Source organism: Triticum urartu, chromosome 6A, assembly GCF_056163025.1.
Source record: "Triticum urartu cultivar PI428250 chromosome 6A, HENAU_Tu73, whole genome shotgun sequence".
NCBI lineage: Eukaryota > Viridiplantae > Streptophyta > Magnoliopsida > Poales > Poaceae > Triticum > Triticum urartu.
This window is the reverse complement of record NC_141878.1, coordinates 390,471,637-390,487,120: the sequence shown is the minus strand read 5'-3', so window position 1 is coordinate 390,487,120 and position 15,484 is coordinate 390,471,637. Positions and strand designations below refer to the sequence as shown.

The window sequence follows — 15,484 nt, the reverse complement described above, 5'->3', positions numbered from 1 at the left end:
CTCGTTCCGTAATACATCACCTCGTGACTAACTCCTTAGTCATTTGCTTGCAAGCTTATGATGTGTATTACCGAGAGGGCCCAAAGATACCTCTCTGATACTCGGAGTGACAAATCCTAATCTCGATCTATACCAACTCACCAAACACCTTCAGAGATACCTGTAGAGCATCTTTATGATCACCCAGTCCAGTATCTGGGAGTTGCATAATCTCATAGTCGAAGGAATATGTATTTGACATGAAGAAAGCAATAGCAATAAACTGAACGATCAATATGCTAAGCTAACTGATGGGTCTTGTCCATCACATCATTCTCCTAATGATGTGATCCCGTTATCAAATGACAGCACATGTCTATGGTTAGGAAACCTTAACCATCTTTGATCAACAAGCTAGTCTAGTAGAGGCTTACTAAGGACACAGTATTTGTTTATGTATTCACACATGTATTTAGGTTTCTGATCAATACAATTCTAGCATGAATAATAAACCTTAATCATGAATAAGGAAATATAAAATAACAACTTTATTATTGCCTCTAGGGCATATTTCCTTCATTCACACCCCTATCCTCTTCTACAGACAACAGATATAACCATTTGCTAAGTAGACACTTGTTCTTTACTTTGAGGTTTTCAATACCCAAGCCCCCTCGGTGTTTCAATCTACAAAGCATGTCCGACTTAGTCAGTAGGTATTTGGATTTATTCCTGTCACTTTGCAAAAAAATCACGCTCGATAAAAGTCAAACCTTTTTCATACCCCTACACATACCTCAAAGATGGATAGCAGAAATATCGACATGCTTGTAAACATGTAATTAATAAGAATTAACGACCCCCGTAAGACATAAGTTTGCCCTTCCAACGACTTAGGTTTTCTCAAATCAATTTTCAATGCACTTTCATTCTTTATTGATCAACTTTTGGTCATGGATTGGGATCCCTAGATAACTAAAAGGTAGGGCTCCAAGTCCACATCTGAACAATTGTCTATAGTTTACCGGTTCCTCCTTGGCGCGCTCAAAGCAGAACAATTCGCTTTTATGGAAATTTATTTCAACCTGGACAGTTGTTCAAAGAGACATAAAACCAACTTCATATTTTTAGCTTTTGCCATCCCATGTTTCATGAAAATAATTGTATCGTCAGCATATTGTAGTATTGACACACTTCATCCACAAGATGTGGAATGAGCCCACCTACCTGACCGCCCTTCTTGGCTATACCAATGAGGATCACCAGCATATCAGTAACAACATTGAACAGGATAGGAGACATTGGATCCCCCCTGCCGCGGTCCCTTCTGCATCTGAAATAATGACCTATATCATCAAATAACTTAATTATGAACAAAATTGCCCTGACAGATGCATACTTAAAAATTGCCATGGTATTGTAATTAATATTGCGATGTTTTTATGATAAAATTGCCATGTGTGTAAAATAACACAAATTATGAGCCAAAAATGTCATGGAAAATGCATATTAAAATTTGCCATGGTTATTTTAATTAAAATTGTCATGCTTTGTGTAAGAAAATTGCCATGGGCATAATTTTTTTTGATGAATATGCTTTTCATAAAGAAAGTACACATCATGGGAAATTTTAGGTTTTAGTTTCTTTCGGAAAAAAAACATGGCAAATTTTGGATGTTCCCGTGGGGCATTGTAATTTAGGCATTTGGTTCTCTAAAAAACATGGCTAATTTATGTATTCCAAAATATAGAAGATAAATTTGCCACATGATTAATAATTGATAATGTCATTGTAGAGACAATTTGCCATGGTATCTACATACAAAAGCCATGGTGAATGCAAAAAAAATTGTCGTGGTCAAATAAAAAAACAGAATACCTACATTTTTGCCCAATAGATGTGTAGATAAACGTACTTTCTCTCCATGGTTTGATCGGGTGAAGAATTTCAATTTGTCTGTTGGTGATGACTTACCAGTTTGGATGCTTGATCCTTCTGGCATCTACTCTCTTAAGTCTATCTATAAAATGATTAATTTTGGAGGTGTGACCTCTGACCTGAAAGATTGTATTTGGAAAATTAAAAGTTCCACCTAACATTCACATTTTTCTTTGACTTGTGGTGCATAGTAAGAGTTTAACCAGGGACAATCTTTGCTAAGCGTTGACATGTAGCTGATATTACGCGTCTTCTATAATGAACCCGAAACTATACAACATCTATTTTTCGACTGCATTGTTATAGGACATATCTGGTCTATAGTCCCTGATATCATCAACATACTTGTTCCTTGTTCTTTTTCCTCTTTGCATTCCATTTAGAAAGCAAATAAAATCGGTGATGTAGTTAATTTTGTCACATCTGCTACCTTGTGAGGTTTATGGATTTTCCGAAATGAATTTGTCTTTGAGGGTCGAAAATGGAGAAGCTTGCGTTGCATCTCGGACTGGCAGGTTCGCTAATAAGCTAATGGGAGGTTTTGTGCTCCGACAGTCAAGTTGCGCTACGCCTCCAATGCATAAGGTTACTTGATCGTTGCCGAGGGGAGCTTCTGGGATTGTTTGGTCCAGTAATGTGTAGGGAGTTCGATAGGCTCTTTTTGCTGTGCCAAATGGTATTCATGTTGAATGCCTATCTATCTGGCTTTAAAACTCGGTAACTTGTAATAATCCATTGCAGCTACTTTCTGGTTTCGGCAGAGAGTTGTGAAACATTTTGATTGATATTGCCTTGGCTTTAGTAAAAGTTGTGATGGGGAGAGGGGGAACCCCTTTGATTTTCATTTTAAGAAGAGCAATGCTAGAGCTACGTAAAAAGTTCTATGTAATTAACATAACAAATCAGGTGGATGAATATGATTGGAGGTAAGAGGAAGGACGGGCCTACCTCTTGAAAATCAAGGAGGAAGAGGTTTAGTTGTCAGGTAGTTTACGTAAAATGGTACGTAGCTCTTCGTAAATGTAGGATTTCCATTTAAAAAATATGGATAATGGGTGATGGGAGACAGAGTTGAGGCGTTTACGACGGCTCACCTATATTTCACAGAAAAAATCGTGCGTTGACGTGGCTAATTTGTGCTGACCCAAGACTCGTGCAAAATTCAATGGTTCACGGAACGTTTGCCCCAATTCCGTAAAATTTGGAAAAGCCGAGATAGATTGTTTTTTTCCTTATTTTTTGGTAACAGAGTTTAACATTAGCATCACATCCCCCCATTGGGATTGCGTTAAAATTGTAACAAGATAGCACGATACTGACTCCACTGCTTGATCGATTTTCTTCACTGGGACAGCTAACTAAATTTTCCATAACAGCCAACTACCGACGAGCTTGCGATCAAAAAACGAGTATAAAACTACTACAATTCGGGTTAGGGTTCCAAAAAACTACCGAATTTTATTTTTTCGCTGATAACTACCAAGTCCGAGGTCGGCTGTTTCAAAAAATCCAAAACACCGAGTCCTTATCAGTTGATCATGATTATGACAATTAGGGCTCACACGTAAGATAACCATTTGTTTGACCGTTTACTTTGACCGTTAACTTACATGTAGGTCCCATCTGTAAATTTTCTAAAAGTAATCGGGTCCCTGTAAGTTTTCTAAAAAAGCAATCAGGTCCCTATGAGTTTTCAATCAGGTCCCTACATGTTTTTGCAAAAAAAGCAATCAGGTCCCTCCTCCCGATCCAGAGGAGCCGCGTCGCCAGGACCTCGATCCCGAGCGCTCTGCCCGAACGCCGCCTCCCCCGGCCGGCAAGCCGTGCCTGCAGCGGCCGGATTGACGCCGTGCATCTCCTGCGCCGGCGAGCCGTGCCCGCAGCGCCGTTCCTCTCTTTCGGCCGCCGCCACGCCTTGCCTTGCATGCGACCGCCGCCTCACCCTGCCTCCCTGTGGCCGCCGTGCTTGCCTCCCCGCGGCCGCTGCCCTGCCTTGCCTCGAGTCACGCCTGCAGCGGCCGGATCCACTCCGTTCCTCGCCTGCGGCCACCGCCACGCCCTGCCTCGCCTGCGGTGGCAGAGGTGCGCACTCCAGCAGCGGGGCAGGTATGCCTCCTCGTCGCCAACTCCACCACCAAGCTTTGGCGAGCACCTCCCACGATCATGGGGAGGCTGGGGAGGGGAGGGAGTGTGGTCGCCGGCTCGGGAGGGGAGGGGAGGATCGCCGGCTCGAGAGACACCGGGGAGAGAAGAGAAGAGACAGAGAGGAAGAAGAAAGAGAAGAGGAAGAGGAAAATGACATGTGGGCCCCATATGTCAGTTAACAGTCAAACAAACGGTCAAACAGATGGTTGGTTTAGGTGCGGGCCCAACCTCTCATAATCGTGATCAATTGTGAAACACTCGACATTTGGGGTTTTTTGAAACAACCGATCCCAGACTTGTTAGTTATCAGTAAAAAAATAAAATCCAGTAGTTTTTTAAACCTTAACCCGAATTGTAATAGTTTTATGCTATTTATTTTCAAAAAACACAAATGGGAAACCACACAACACAAGAGACAAGATAACTCGGGATCACGACCGCGAACTCGCAAGATGACTGGCCGCGTGGGGCCGTCCCCTCAGCTCCTTCAGTATCCGTCGGAGTTGCCTCCGCGGCAGTAGCCGCCGTCACGCCGCCCGCCGTACCCCCTGCCACCGCCGTAGCGTCCGCCTCCGTAACCGCGGCCACCGCCGTAGCCGTCATCCCCGTAGCCATCGTCGCGGCGCTGGCCATACCCGCCACCACCGCCGTACCTGCCACCGCCTCCGCCACCGCCGCCACCGTACCTGCCGCCACCCCCGCCGCCGTACCCGCGGGACTGGGCCTCGTTGACGACGATGCTGCGACCATCGAGCTCCTTACCGTTCATCCCCTCGATGGCGTCCTGCATCGCCTGCTCGCTGGAGAAGCTGACGAACCCGAAGCCGCGGGACCTCCCCGTCTCGCGATCGTTGATGATCTGCACGCGCCATGCATGGTCGAGTCAGAAAGCAAAGCAGCAAACAATATCGACAAGCGCGAGAAGGATGGGCGTGCGGCGGACCTTGGCGTCGAGGATCTCGCCGAAGGAGCTGAAAGCAGCCTCGAGGCCGCGGTCGTCGGTGTTCCAGGACAGGCTGCCGACGAAGCAGCGGTACTCGGCACCGTCCGCATCTGCCATTCCCGCGGGAACCTCACACGAACCAAGCGTACCGGATGGAGAGAAGAAGACAACCCACCACACTCTCCGAGAGCAATGAGAGGAAGGCGCCGCGCGCGGCCGAGCTTTATAGCGACGTTGACGCGCCCTCCGGATCGCGTCCAGCTGACACCGATCATATGGCAGAATACCAACATAGTGACGACATACATATAGCAAACTGAACCATGGTGTCGACATTGTAGATCGACAAATAAGAACGCTCTCTAAAACCAGCTCATATTGTGAGGCTACGTTCACACACTAACGTCACTACCCATGGAACCCATGGAAGGCGCAAGGAGGGTTCGCTACCATAGAGAGCAAAATGTCAATGGGCTCAAAGAGTTTCTCATGCCTGTTGTGCTCAAGGCGATGCATGTAAATCTCACAAGAAATCGACTTGTGGAAATTATCATAGTGGTGGAAGATAGCATAGATTTTTATGCGCTTGATATTCTGAAGAGCTTTATTCTCAAGTTCAACCATAAAGACTTGCATACCACCCCTTAGAAAACCAGTGCTTGCACAAGCAGTTAATTTTTTTTAACACAGTACCTCCTCCATTGCTAAATATATATTAAAAAAATAGAGATTTCAATGCAGACTGCTTTTTATTTGAAAAGGAGAATGTACCCTCGCCTTGGCCTCTACATCTGGAAGATGCATGCAGCTATTTTATTAATTATTCATAAAGACCTTACAAAGTAATACATCAGTACGTCTGAAGCCATCGTCTAGGCAACATCTGTTGCTACTCCTATCCCCTTGATGAAGGGGTGCCAAATGTCCGAGCCTAATACCAAACAGACATAGCACCAAAGTCTAACATCTAAAGCCGGATGCCCCAGCCTAGCAACATACCCGGACTGGGTCACACACCGGTCTAGCACACTCACGGTGGGCACCACATGCGCACATTGCAAGGCCCGTCACCACCGTCTTCCATCGATCTATCTTCAGAGCAGAAACTGACGCATCAATCGTGCCAGGCCTCTCTGCCATCGACGCCATCACAACGCCAGATAGTGTCATCCTCCTGCCCTCCTATCCACTCTTTAATATTTGCTGATGATTTGTTGGCTTGTGGAAAAGCTAATGTACATGAGGCATCTACTATCTCCAATATTTTACATCAGTTTTGTTAGCATTCGGGTCAGCTCCTCAATTGAAACAAATCTGCCATTCTTTTTAGTAAAAAATGTGTCTTTGCAGGCTAAACAAGATCTCAAGCAATTTTTTCAGGTGCCAGACTTGGATGCCAACATCATTCATCTTGGTCATCCACTCATCCTGCCTTCAAAAGAGAGATCTGCAGCCTACAACTTTGTTTATGATAAATTCAAATCCAAACTTTCAGCTTACAAGGCGAACAGACTCTCCCATGTTGCAAGACTCGCTCTTATTAAATCTGTTTTTGCCTCCATACCTGTGTATTATATGTCTAATATTCTTTTTCCTAAGAAGTTCCTAGGAAAGCTCACTGCGATTATAAGAAACTTTTGGTGGACAGGTGTAAGAGATGAACCTACTACAAAAAGCTTGTGCCTAAGGGCATGGGCAGACATTTGCGTTGAGAAGAAAATTGGCGGCTTAGACATCAGGAACTTGCAGGCAATCAACCAAGGACTTATTCTTTCAACGGCATGGAGGTTGGCAAAAGAACCACATAGCCAGATGGCTTTGATCCTCAAGGCTAAGTATCACCATGAAACGTCCATTTGGAGAGTCAAAGCAAACAAGCCGAAATCAGCTTTCTAGGCTGCAATACTAAAGGTGAAGCCTCTCTTAATTTCAGCCTCTACCTATCAGGTTATAGATGGTAATAGTTCTGTGTGGAGTTCTCCTTGGTTTTCGAGATGGAAAGGAATTTATGATCATCTAATTATACAAGAGCAATCTTTTGTCTATCCTGCTATTGTTAGAGATCTTTGGTTGCCAAATCAAAAAGCTTGAAATGCGGATCTAATTAATTCTTTGTTCTCTCCTAAGATAGCTAATGATATTCTTCAGACTCCTATAGTTGTTGCTGCTGGACAAGATGCCTTGATTTGGAAACTAACACCTGCAGGAAATTTCTCCTCCAAGAGTGCATATAAGCATTGCTTCAACAACCTTGACCTACCAGCTAGACAGCGACCGAAAGAGGTTCATCCTCAGATCGTTGCTCTTCTTAATCAAGTTTGGCAGGACAAACTCATGGCGCCGCGGGTACAGACATTTGCTTGGAGACTTCTTAGGAGAGCGCTTCCTACAGGTAAGAGAGCAAGTAAATTCTCTAAACACATAAATGAAAACTGCTCCAGGTGTGGCAAGACAGAGGATGAAATGCACATGTTTTTTCTTTGCCCTTTCTCTAAGGCAGCCTGGTTTTGCTCACCTTGGTTTATTAAAACGGAAATCCTTGCTGCTGTTAACCATTGTATTCCTATCATGATCCGAACTTTGCTTAACTCTGGCCATCCACAAATTAATCCTTCTAGCTTGTATACTTTTCTGTGGTGCCTGTTGAAATCTCGAAATGATGCTCTCTTTGCTAGGAAATTTTGCAGGCCCTTTCAGGTGTATGCAGCAGCAAACACAATCATACAAGGAACCAAATTAGGAGAAATCCCTGCTGAAGCTCATGCTATGCATTGCTTATAGGACCAACTGGTGCAGCCGACAATACAAAATCCACGCTCTTTTTCAGGCAACACAATCTTTTGTGATGCTGCGTGGGAAATACATCCAGCTCACACTCCTAAACAGGCAAGAATTGGAGTCTTCATTCAGGTTCAGAATAATGATCGAACCCATCAACTTCACATTGCAGCTATGTCTCCTATGGCTTCTTCTCCTCTTCAAGCTGAGACTTTTGGTCTCATGCTTGCAACCAGGCTGGTGGAAATACTCAATGTTTAGGAACCACATTTCTTTACGGATTGTTCAGTGCTAGTTTCGGCAGTAAAATCGACGGACATTCTCTCTGCTCCAGGTCCATGGGACAACAGACCACTGCTTGCACAGATACAAAACAGTCCTTCTTTTCAGAGTGGCAAAGTTGCTCACATTAGCAGGGGAAACAATGTCAAGGCGCATCATCTTGCACGCCTAGCTTTGAAAGTTCAAAACAGCCATGTACTGTTTCGTTGCTTATGTCTTCATGCAGGACTTTGTTCAACTAGGGATTCCCTCTCTGTATCCAGCGTGCTTCCTTTCACGCTTGTCTCTGTAAAATGCTCCTAAGTTAATGAAATCTTTATGTTCGAAAAAAAGGGGCCCTAAGCCGGACTGTTAACTTGAGGGGTGTTGGTATCTTTTAATGCTCCAGGCAGTTTGAACTGCCGTGGTTTAGCTAACAAAAAATAAACTGACGTAGTTACCCAAACAAGACACAGCCTCGCATAAAATTGCATTTCTATTTTTTATTCTTTTTTGCAGGCAGCGTTGCCATTGTATTGCTTGCGTGACCAACATTGAAGATATGAAACAGATAATGTTCGAACTGCTAATATTTCGGATTTCATCACGATTCAATCACATGGTAAAAAATCTGGAAACAGCAAACCAATCTCTCTCTCTGTACTTACGTGAAGCCTTACAAAACCACCTAACAAACACTTCACTGTTTGCTCATGTAAGCAGAACTCAAGTCAGTGCTAAATTTCAGCCCCGAACAAGAAACCTCCCAGGTTAAATCTGACAAAACATCCTATTAATTCCCCTTCATCATGGAATGGTGATTCAGTTCAGACTGCACCGCATAGCTCGAAGATTGCTAGGAAGATAGACATTTCTTCAGAAAACCTCTTGGAAGTACCAGGAAACAGCCGTAGCTTCAGAAGCAACGCATGGAAGAAGACTAACCGTCAACTGATCAAATGTGATCTTCAGTTTCCTCCTTGAGACATTCCACGGGTAACCTAAAACTTAAGCAAAACATAGCCTGCAACAAAAATCGAACATCACAAAAAGTACAGGCAAGGTTTACCATGTGTCCATAATCAACGTAAAGTGGCAAAACTAGTACTGGTGGCCAAAAAGATAAAGTCGCACAGATGATTTTGGAACAATCTATCCATGCTTCATGTCTAAATAAAGCTCATCATCTCCTCCTATCCATGTATTCCATTCATCACAGAAATATATCATAGTACTGTTTAAAGACCATTCCTCATGAGCAGTTTTGGTCTGGGTCTTACCCTGTGCTCAAATTCGGAGAAAGGGGAAAAGAGGGGGAAATGCATGTGCTAAGATCAACAAAACAAAACAAAGCACACACAAAATTTTGCAGACAACTAGTATGAATCTTTTACTAGATAATCTACCTTGTTAGGTGCAACATCACGAACCCTATGGAATATTGGTTCTGCTATCTTGGCATTCAGTTTATTTTGTGCTTCCTGCAAAGAGGGGAAGAGCTGTCAAAAATAATGCAGACACCTTGTAACACAGATATGAGCATATGGAAACTGTCAATACTGTTGTGCAGTATGGACCTATGGTACGATCAAATGGAAAATTTATCATTTACTGAGAAATAACCAACAAGGATAGACTTACACATAATATCGATTCTTCAGTTTCACTCGAACGGATGAAACAATAACAGTGGATCCAAGGTAATGACCCTTTCCAGTATCTCTTTTGAATAAGACCACTAAAACAATCTGCAGAATAGATATACAAATAATGAAACTAAAACATAGAGCAACTATGTCTGTAACTGTTAAATAATATAAAATCAATTCCACCAAATATTAACAATAGAACAGCTACATGCTTGTTACTTACAGGCAGCAAACAAAAGATATTTTACACAGGAGGGAAATCCTATCACAAGGGGGAAAAAACTTATGTTCCCAATGGGCTGAACTGGAATGTGCATACTGGGCAGGATCAGGATCTAAGAAGTGAATGTGGCTGGCAGGTTGAGAGATTTTCCAGAAGCAGATATGTTATGTTTATGTAGGGAGCCAATTTATCACAACCATATTCACAATGTACGATTATAGCGTTGGAGTTCAGAAGGCAGGGGAAAAGTTCATCTAAGAGGTGATATAATTTAAGTTTTTAGCAAAAGTGATTAATGCATACGAAACAAATAGTGCTGTGCAGAAATGCTACGATTTTTTTTACAAGAGAGAACATTACCGAGAAACTGCAGTGCAGAAGCAGGGAGATTCATTAATACATGGTCAATGTGCTCCCAAGGCTTGACAGGTAGTGGCCCTGAGCTTTTAACTTTCTTATTGTTCCTCTTTTTTGTTTGACTGGCATCTTCTTGGCCGGCAACATCACCTATAGGAAGCATAACACTGTAACTCTACCACAAGAAACATAATAGCTAAACTTGCCATACTTATCAAGCTGGTAACCTCACTCATACGGCAGTTTCAGTTAACATAAACTACCAGGCTATAAACACTTTGAGAAATAAGAAGGCAAATAGACTTCTAGCGACATTCTTACAGAGTACAGACATTACATACAATGAAGTTACCTTCGCTAGAGGTTTCTTGACGCCTTTTGGCACTAGTGCTTACCATGGAGGAGCCATCCAAACTCCCTTGCCAGGTCTCTTGTACATCTATTATACAGTAGCCTTATTGTGAGTTGAGCAAAAAAATCACCATAAACTACAGAGGGGGAGGGGGGGGGGGGGGGGGGGGGGGGGAGGAGGTGTAGAAAGTACCATTATGATTTTCATTTGGTGTAGGGTGTTCATTACCAGAAACGATTTCTTCAGAACAACGATTAGCAGCAGCAAATTGACACTCGGACTTAGTTTCTGGGTCAGGTACTGCCATTAAACTTTGCATGAATACTCTAGCATCCATGTTATATGTGAAGATATAATCCTCCACCTTGTTAATCTTTGCATTTGTCTTCAGATAATGAATACTGTCTGGATTTAAATCATTTGCATATACAACACATCCTTTCTGTCCGGCTGGGATAGAAAATGGGCCAATACCAGCAAACATGTCACAGATAACATCTCCTTTCTTGAAAAGGGAAACCAATCTGATGTGTTCATGCTCAAGTCTCGAATTCCAGTAGACCAAACCATAGTCAAGTCTAAATGTAGCACCATACTGTTTAACTTCAGTCACCATATCCTTTTTCCCTGCTAGAATCTCAAACTTTGGGACTCTAAATTCATTTGAAATTGCCCCAACTTTATTAACCACTGTTTGAATCCTTGGATAATTTTTCTACATATAAGCATAACAGAAAATGTTAGCTGAATAATAGAAGTAGGCAGGCTATTCTAGAATGTTCTGAATCGTTCTAGATGACCACATGTTCATTACACTGTTTTTACAGTGCCTACTGCTTTACAGGTCTGGTGACAACCTTTTTAGCCTATTTATCGTGTGAAAGTTGCATCCTCAGCTCATATGCTGAAAATGAGTAAACATTTAAGAGCAGTATAGAGGTTAAAGAGGCCACTTATATGAAGTATATGCTGAAAATGAGTAAGCATTTAGGAGCAGTAAAGGTAAAAGTAAAGTATGAGCAGGACCTTCCACTTTGTGATCCCTCCGTTCCTTTATATAAGGTGTGTTTGTTTTTTCAAAAGTCAAACGAGCACATGTTTGACCGAGTTATTAGAAAAATATATCAATATCCACAACAGAAAATTTATATCATTTGATCAATCATGAAAAGTAGTTTCATATTTTACCTATTAGGTATTGCAGATGTTGTTGTTTTATTCTATAATCTTGGTCAAACATTAAATTGTTGAGTTGCACGGAAATCAATACACTTTATATTCTGGAACGGAGGAAGTATGAAGTAATAAAGTATGTAAATGCAACAGAATGCTAGGTCAATTTTTTTTGCACATTACAACTTTACAAGTAGTGCTACTCGAGATGTGTTGTCCTTATACAGTCAGAGGTAAATTCGAGCTGTAGTTCATGTACATGAATAAGCACTTTGCTCCAAATTAAGTGTCCCTGATTGTAGGAATTAGTATAAGAGCGAATTACTCAGGAATAAAAATAGGACAAGCAGGCTTACATCATAGATAACCTTTGCTATGACATCTTTGTATGCTAGCAAGTCATCAGGTATGTTTAAGTGAGCAACATGGCCTGCAAAATTCATACAAAGCACTATTAGTAACAAGATCAAACAAAAAATGAAACAACAGAAAGGAAGCATCATGAAGTAAAGTTTATTATACTTAACAATTGTTTCAAAAGAAGAGGGCACCTCTACTCCTTCAGGCAATATTTGCTTCAGAATATGGTCTGCGCAAAATAAAAAGATAAGCATCTAACCAAAGACATGAAGCACATTTACTGGGTAAATTAACTCTTGCAAGATTAAATCCTAAACTATAAAGAGTAGGGTTATTAGCAGTATTCCTGATTCTTGATGAGCAAGCCAGAATGTTCAAAAAGTGCTTGATTTCAATTAATAAGAAAATTAATTTACCATCTGCACTTGTAGAAAAATGACATGCAGGAACACAATAGATCACGACTAAGGAGCACACCACAACAAAATTATAGGTATCAGATGACCTAGAACAGAAGAGAAACTTACCAGCACTAAAGTAAGAATAACCAAGAGTCAACATGTAAGGTACAACATCAACGCTGCACAGTTGCTTCAAGGAATTGTGAACCTGCTCCGGAATGTCGGACAAATCTACATATACCAGATATAATGGACGTAAGATTCTTCGATGGAAGCATAAAAGAAGAGAAATGTTAATACATTTAGGACATGTTTGGTTACTGCTTTTGTAAGGTAATCTGATTACAGCATTATTAAGAGATACCGTGATATCATGTTTGGTTCGGTTGCTCTGTAATCTAATAACATGGTATCAATTCCCAGCCCAATACAAATCTGATTCCGCCAGAAATCCTCCGTAACAGAAAACGTTACAGGCTACAACTATCTCCTCTCCATATTCCCATCTCCTCACACATGAACAATGTCGCCATGGCCAAAGCGTGACTGGAGGATCAGGCCATCGGCGACTAGGCGCTCGAACCGATTCTCACCTCTGGACAGCCATGCATCACCACGCTCTGGGGTTCAGGAATTCGAGGCCCTGCGAGTGGCAGCCGGTCATGCTCCTGTTCAGCTGGCACAGCGCCCCTCTTCGACCACAACGTGATGCCCTCAGCTCAGCCATCAGCCTTGATGAAAGGCCGCGGTGTCGGGCATCACCGGTGGTGACTTCTCACCACCCCGGGCCAGCAGCCATATCACCAGCGTTCAACTCTGTATGGCCACCCCATCATCGCCACTAACGTCGAGTATGACCTCTACGTACTCATTCTCCTCCTCCCTCAACCGCATGCTCCACCTGCTCGCACTACTTCACTGCCACCTCCAGCAGATGAGTTTTTTTTTTCCGACCTGTCCAGCAGATGAGCTCATACACTGCAAACTCCGGTATTTATTGCCGTTACAGTAGGTTAGCAAACATATTTCGATTTTTGCCCATTACGTTTACATTAACAGTGTAAACTCATTGCGTTTACGTTAGAGTTACCAATCTGGAACCAAACATGTCCTTAAGTTTCTCGTTTGACAACAAGAACCCAACAAGCGCAACAAAGTTACAGCAGTAGCAATGGAGACATGGGCGACCAAACGGGTTTAACAAGTCGATTTTCTTTTAGGTATTAATTAACAAGTCGAAATACTTGCTATAGTATTGAAGCTTTGACGGTAACTAGAAGTTCTTGGTCAATTCACAGAAGCAGGTTTGATGTCATTTTTATAGTCTAACAAACAACAGACAAGCACCTCACAAGTTTAAAAATCTGCTTGGTTCCAGGTGGTGGTTAAGGCATACCTGGGTTCTGGATCTTCTGCGACAGCACCACGAGTCTGTTCTTGTCACTCCCAGGGTCCTCAACTACAGGCTTGACCCGCGGCATGTCCAGTAGGGACCTGGAAGCAGGGGGGCAAAGAAAATTCAGCTCTCCGCTACTGCTCCGATACGGCTACTGCTACTAAACACGACGGCTACTTGGATCCCTCAAGATGCTGTGCTATCCTCCAGCTGGGATCATTAGATTATAGAGTGAGCGGCGGGTGTTACCCGGAGCGAAGCAGGCGGGTGACGGCGGAGGCGAGCTCGCGGGGGATGCGGAGCGCCCAGAGCTGCAGCTGCTGCTCGAACTTGCTCTCGTCCAGCTTCTCCATTGCCGCCCACCCAGACACGCGCCCTCCTTTCCCTGAGGTTTCTAGGGTTTTGGACGCGGGGTGGGGGGATGAGAGACGGCGGTCGGTGGGACTGAAGGCAGAACTCGCTCTCGACCGGAGTCGTGTGGGTTAGGAAGCTTAATGGGCTGGATGAAGCATTACTCGGCCCAACGCATTTTTAGTTTTTGTTTTTTTAGACAAACATTTTTAGTTCGCCACTTCGGCGGACGCATGACGCGGTGGTTGCCAACCACGCGTTTTTGGACCAGCTCGTTGGGCCAGTCCTGCGTCGGTTCCCACAGTTTTCGGTTTTGGGAAGGTCCTATTCCTATAACTTTCCCTGGACAGGTTTCCATTTTTTTATCTTTTTTCCTTTTTATTGAATTCCCCGTGATTCTTTCTGATTTTTTACTATTTTCCATTTTTAAATTCGATTATATTTTTAAAACTTTTAAAAAAATAGTTAGGTTCGCAAATAATTTTGAATTTGTGAATATTTCGCAAATCCATTAGCTTTTTTATATGCAAACGTTTTTGGAAATCACGAATATTTTTTCAAATTAGTTAATTGTTAGAAGTTGAAGACATTCCTAAAAATAGGAAACATTATTTTAAATTAAAAATATATAATAGATTTTCTAAATTCAGAGACATTTTTTAATTAGTGAATATTTATCAAATCAACTATTATTTTTGAACTCATAAACATTTCTTACATTTTGAGAATTTTTAAAATTTGGGGATATTTTCAAATTCAAGAATGTTTTTAAATTCAAAAACACATATTCAAATTCGTTATTTTTTTAATTAGCAAACATATTTTAGCTTAATTATATATATACTTTGAATTCACAATAGATTTTTCGAATTTGTGAAGATCTTTTCAAATTCATGAACATTTAAAAACTTGTTTTTTAATTAAAAATATTTTTCAAATTCATGAACATTTTCTAAAAATCATGAGTGCTTTCTAAAACCATGTACTTTTTCCTTCAAAAAGGAACTTTTGAAAATAATAATATTGCACATTTTAAATACTTTTTGAAAATAAAACCTATTTTTATACTTTTTCCATGAAATTAAAAAAGGGGGGAAAAAAGACGAGGATAATATCTAAGCTTTTTTAGACAATCTCGCAAAGCTTTATTAAATCGTCTCAATGGTTATGATACGTC

General features: G+C 41.9%; 2 protein-coding genes and 1 pseudogene across 3 annotated transcripts; 1 reads left to right on the top strand and 2 right to left on the bottom strand.

Annotated features, from left to right (window-relative positions):
• Positions 1-3,483: 3,483 nt before the first annotated feature.
• On the bottom strand, positions 3,484-5,142 carry LOC125513203 (glycine-rich RNA-binding protein GRP1A). The gene is made up of 2 exons (XM_048678235.2): positions 5,007-5,142; positions 3,484-4,922 (listed from the first exon to the last, which is right to left on the bottom strand). The coding sequence occupies exons 1-2, from the start codon at positions 5,121-5,123 to the stop codon at positions 4,551-4,553; spliced, it is 489 nt and encodes a 162-aa protein (XP_048534192.1). The 5' UTR covers positions 5,124-5,142; the 3' UTR covers positions 3,484-4,550.
• Positions 5,143-7,097: 1,955 nt separating this feature from the next.
• On the top strand, positions 7,098-8,471 carry LOC147965357 (uncharacterized; annotated as a pseudogene).
• Positions 8,472-8,620: 149 nt separating this feature from the next.
• On the bottom strand, positions 8,621-14,426 carry LOC125513204 (S-adenosyl-L-methionine-dependent methyltransferases superfamily protein). Of its 2 annotated transcripts, XM_087528067.1 has the most exons (12): positions 14,206-14,426; positions 13,957-14,054; positions 12,687-12,791; positions 12,327-12,388; positions 12,156-12,230; positions 10,819-11,341; positions 10,627-10,713; positions 10,278-10,424; positions 9,687-9,793; positions 9,452-9,526; positions 8,991-9,069; positions 8,621-8,901 (listed from the first exon to the last, which is right to left on the bottom strand). In XM_087528067.1, exons 1-11 carry the CDS (start codon positions 14,307-14,309, stop codon positions 9,001-9,003), a joined length of 1,452 nt encoding a protein of 483 aa, XP_087384193.1. In that variant the 5' UTR covers positions 14,310-14,426; the 3' UTR covers positions 8,621-8,901; positions 8,991-9,000. The 2 variants fall into 2 exon arrangements, with proteins under 2 accessions (XP_087384193.1, XP_087384192.1); XM_087528066.1 differs by having other exon boundaries at positions 8,621-9,069; positions 14,206-14,425.
• Positions 14,427-15,484: the final 1,058 nt, after the last annotated feature.

What these genes read in the sequence shown, in the direction of transcription:
- LOC125513203 (XM_048678235.2), bottom strand. Translation starts at nt 5,123, where the DNA reads ATGGCAGATGCGGACGGTGCCGAGTACCGCTGCTTCGTCGGCAGCCTG. An exon ending in GCGAGATCCTCGACGCCAAG is followed by an intron (nt 4,923 to 5,006) that starts GTCCGCCGCACG and finishes TGGCGCGTGCAG; the next exon opens with ATCATCAACGATCGCGAGAC.
- LOC125513204 (XM_087528067.1), bottom strand. Translation starts at nt 14,309, where the DNA reads ATGGAGAAGCTGGACGAGAGCAAGTTCGAGCAGCAGCTGCAGCTCTGG. An exon ending in ACCCGCCTGCTTCGCTCCGG is followed by an intron (nt 14,055 to 14,205) that starts GTAACACCCGCC and finishes CCCTGCTTCCAG; the next exon opens with GTCCCTACTGGACATGCCGC. An exon ending in GTGATGTTGCACCTAACAAG is followed by an intron (nt 9,070 to 9,451) that starts GTAGATTATCTA and finishes TTTTTGTTGCAG; the next exon opens with GCTATGTTTTGCTTAAGTTT.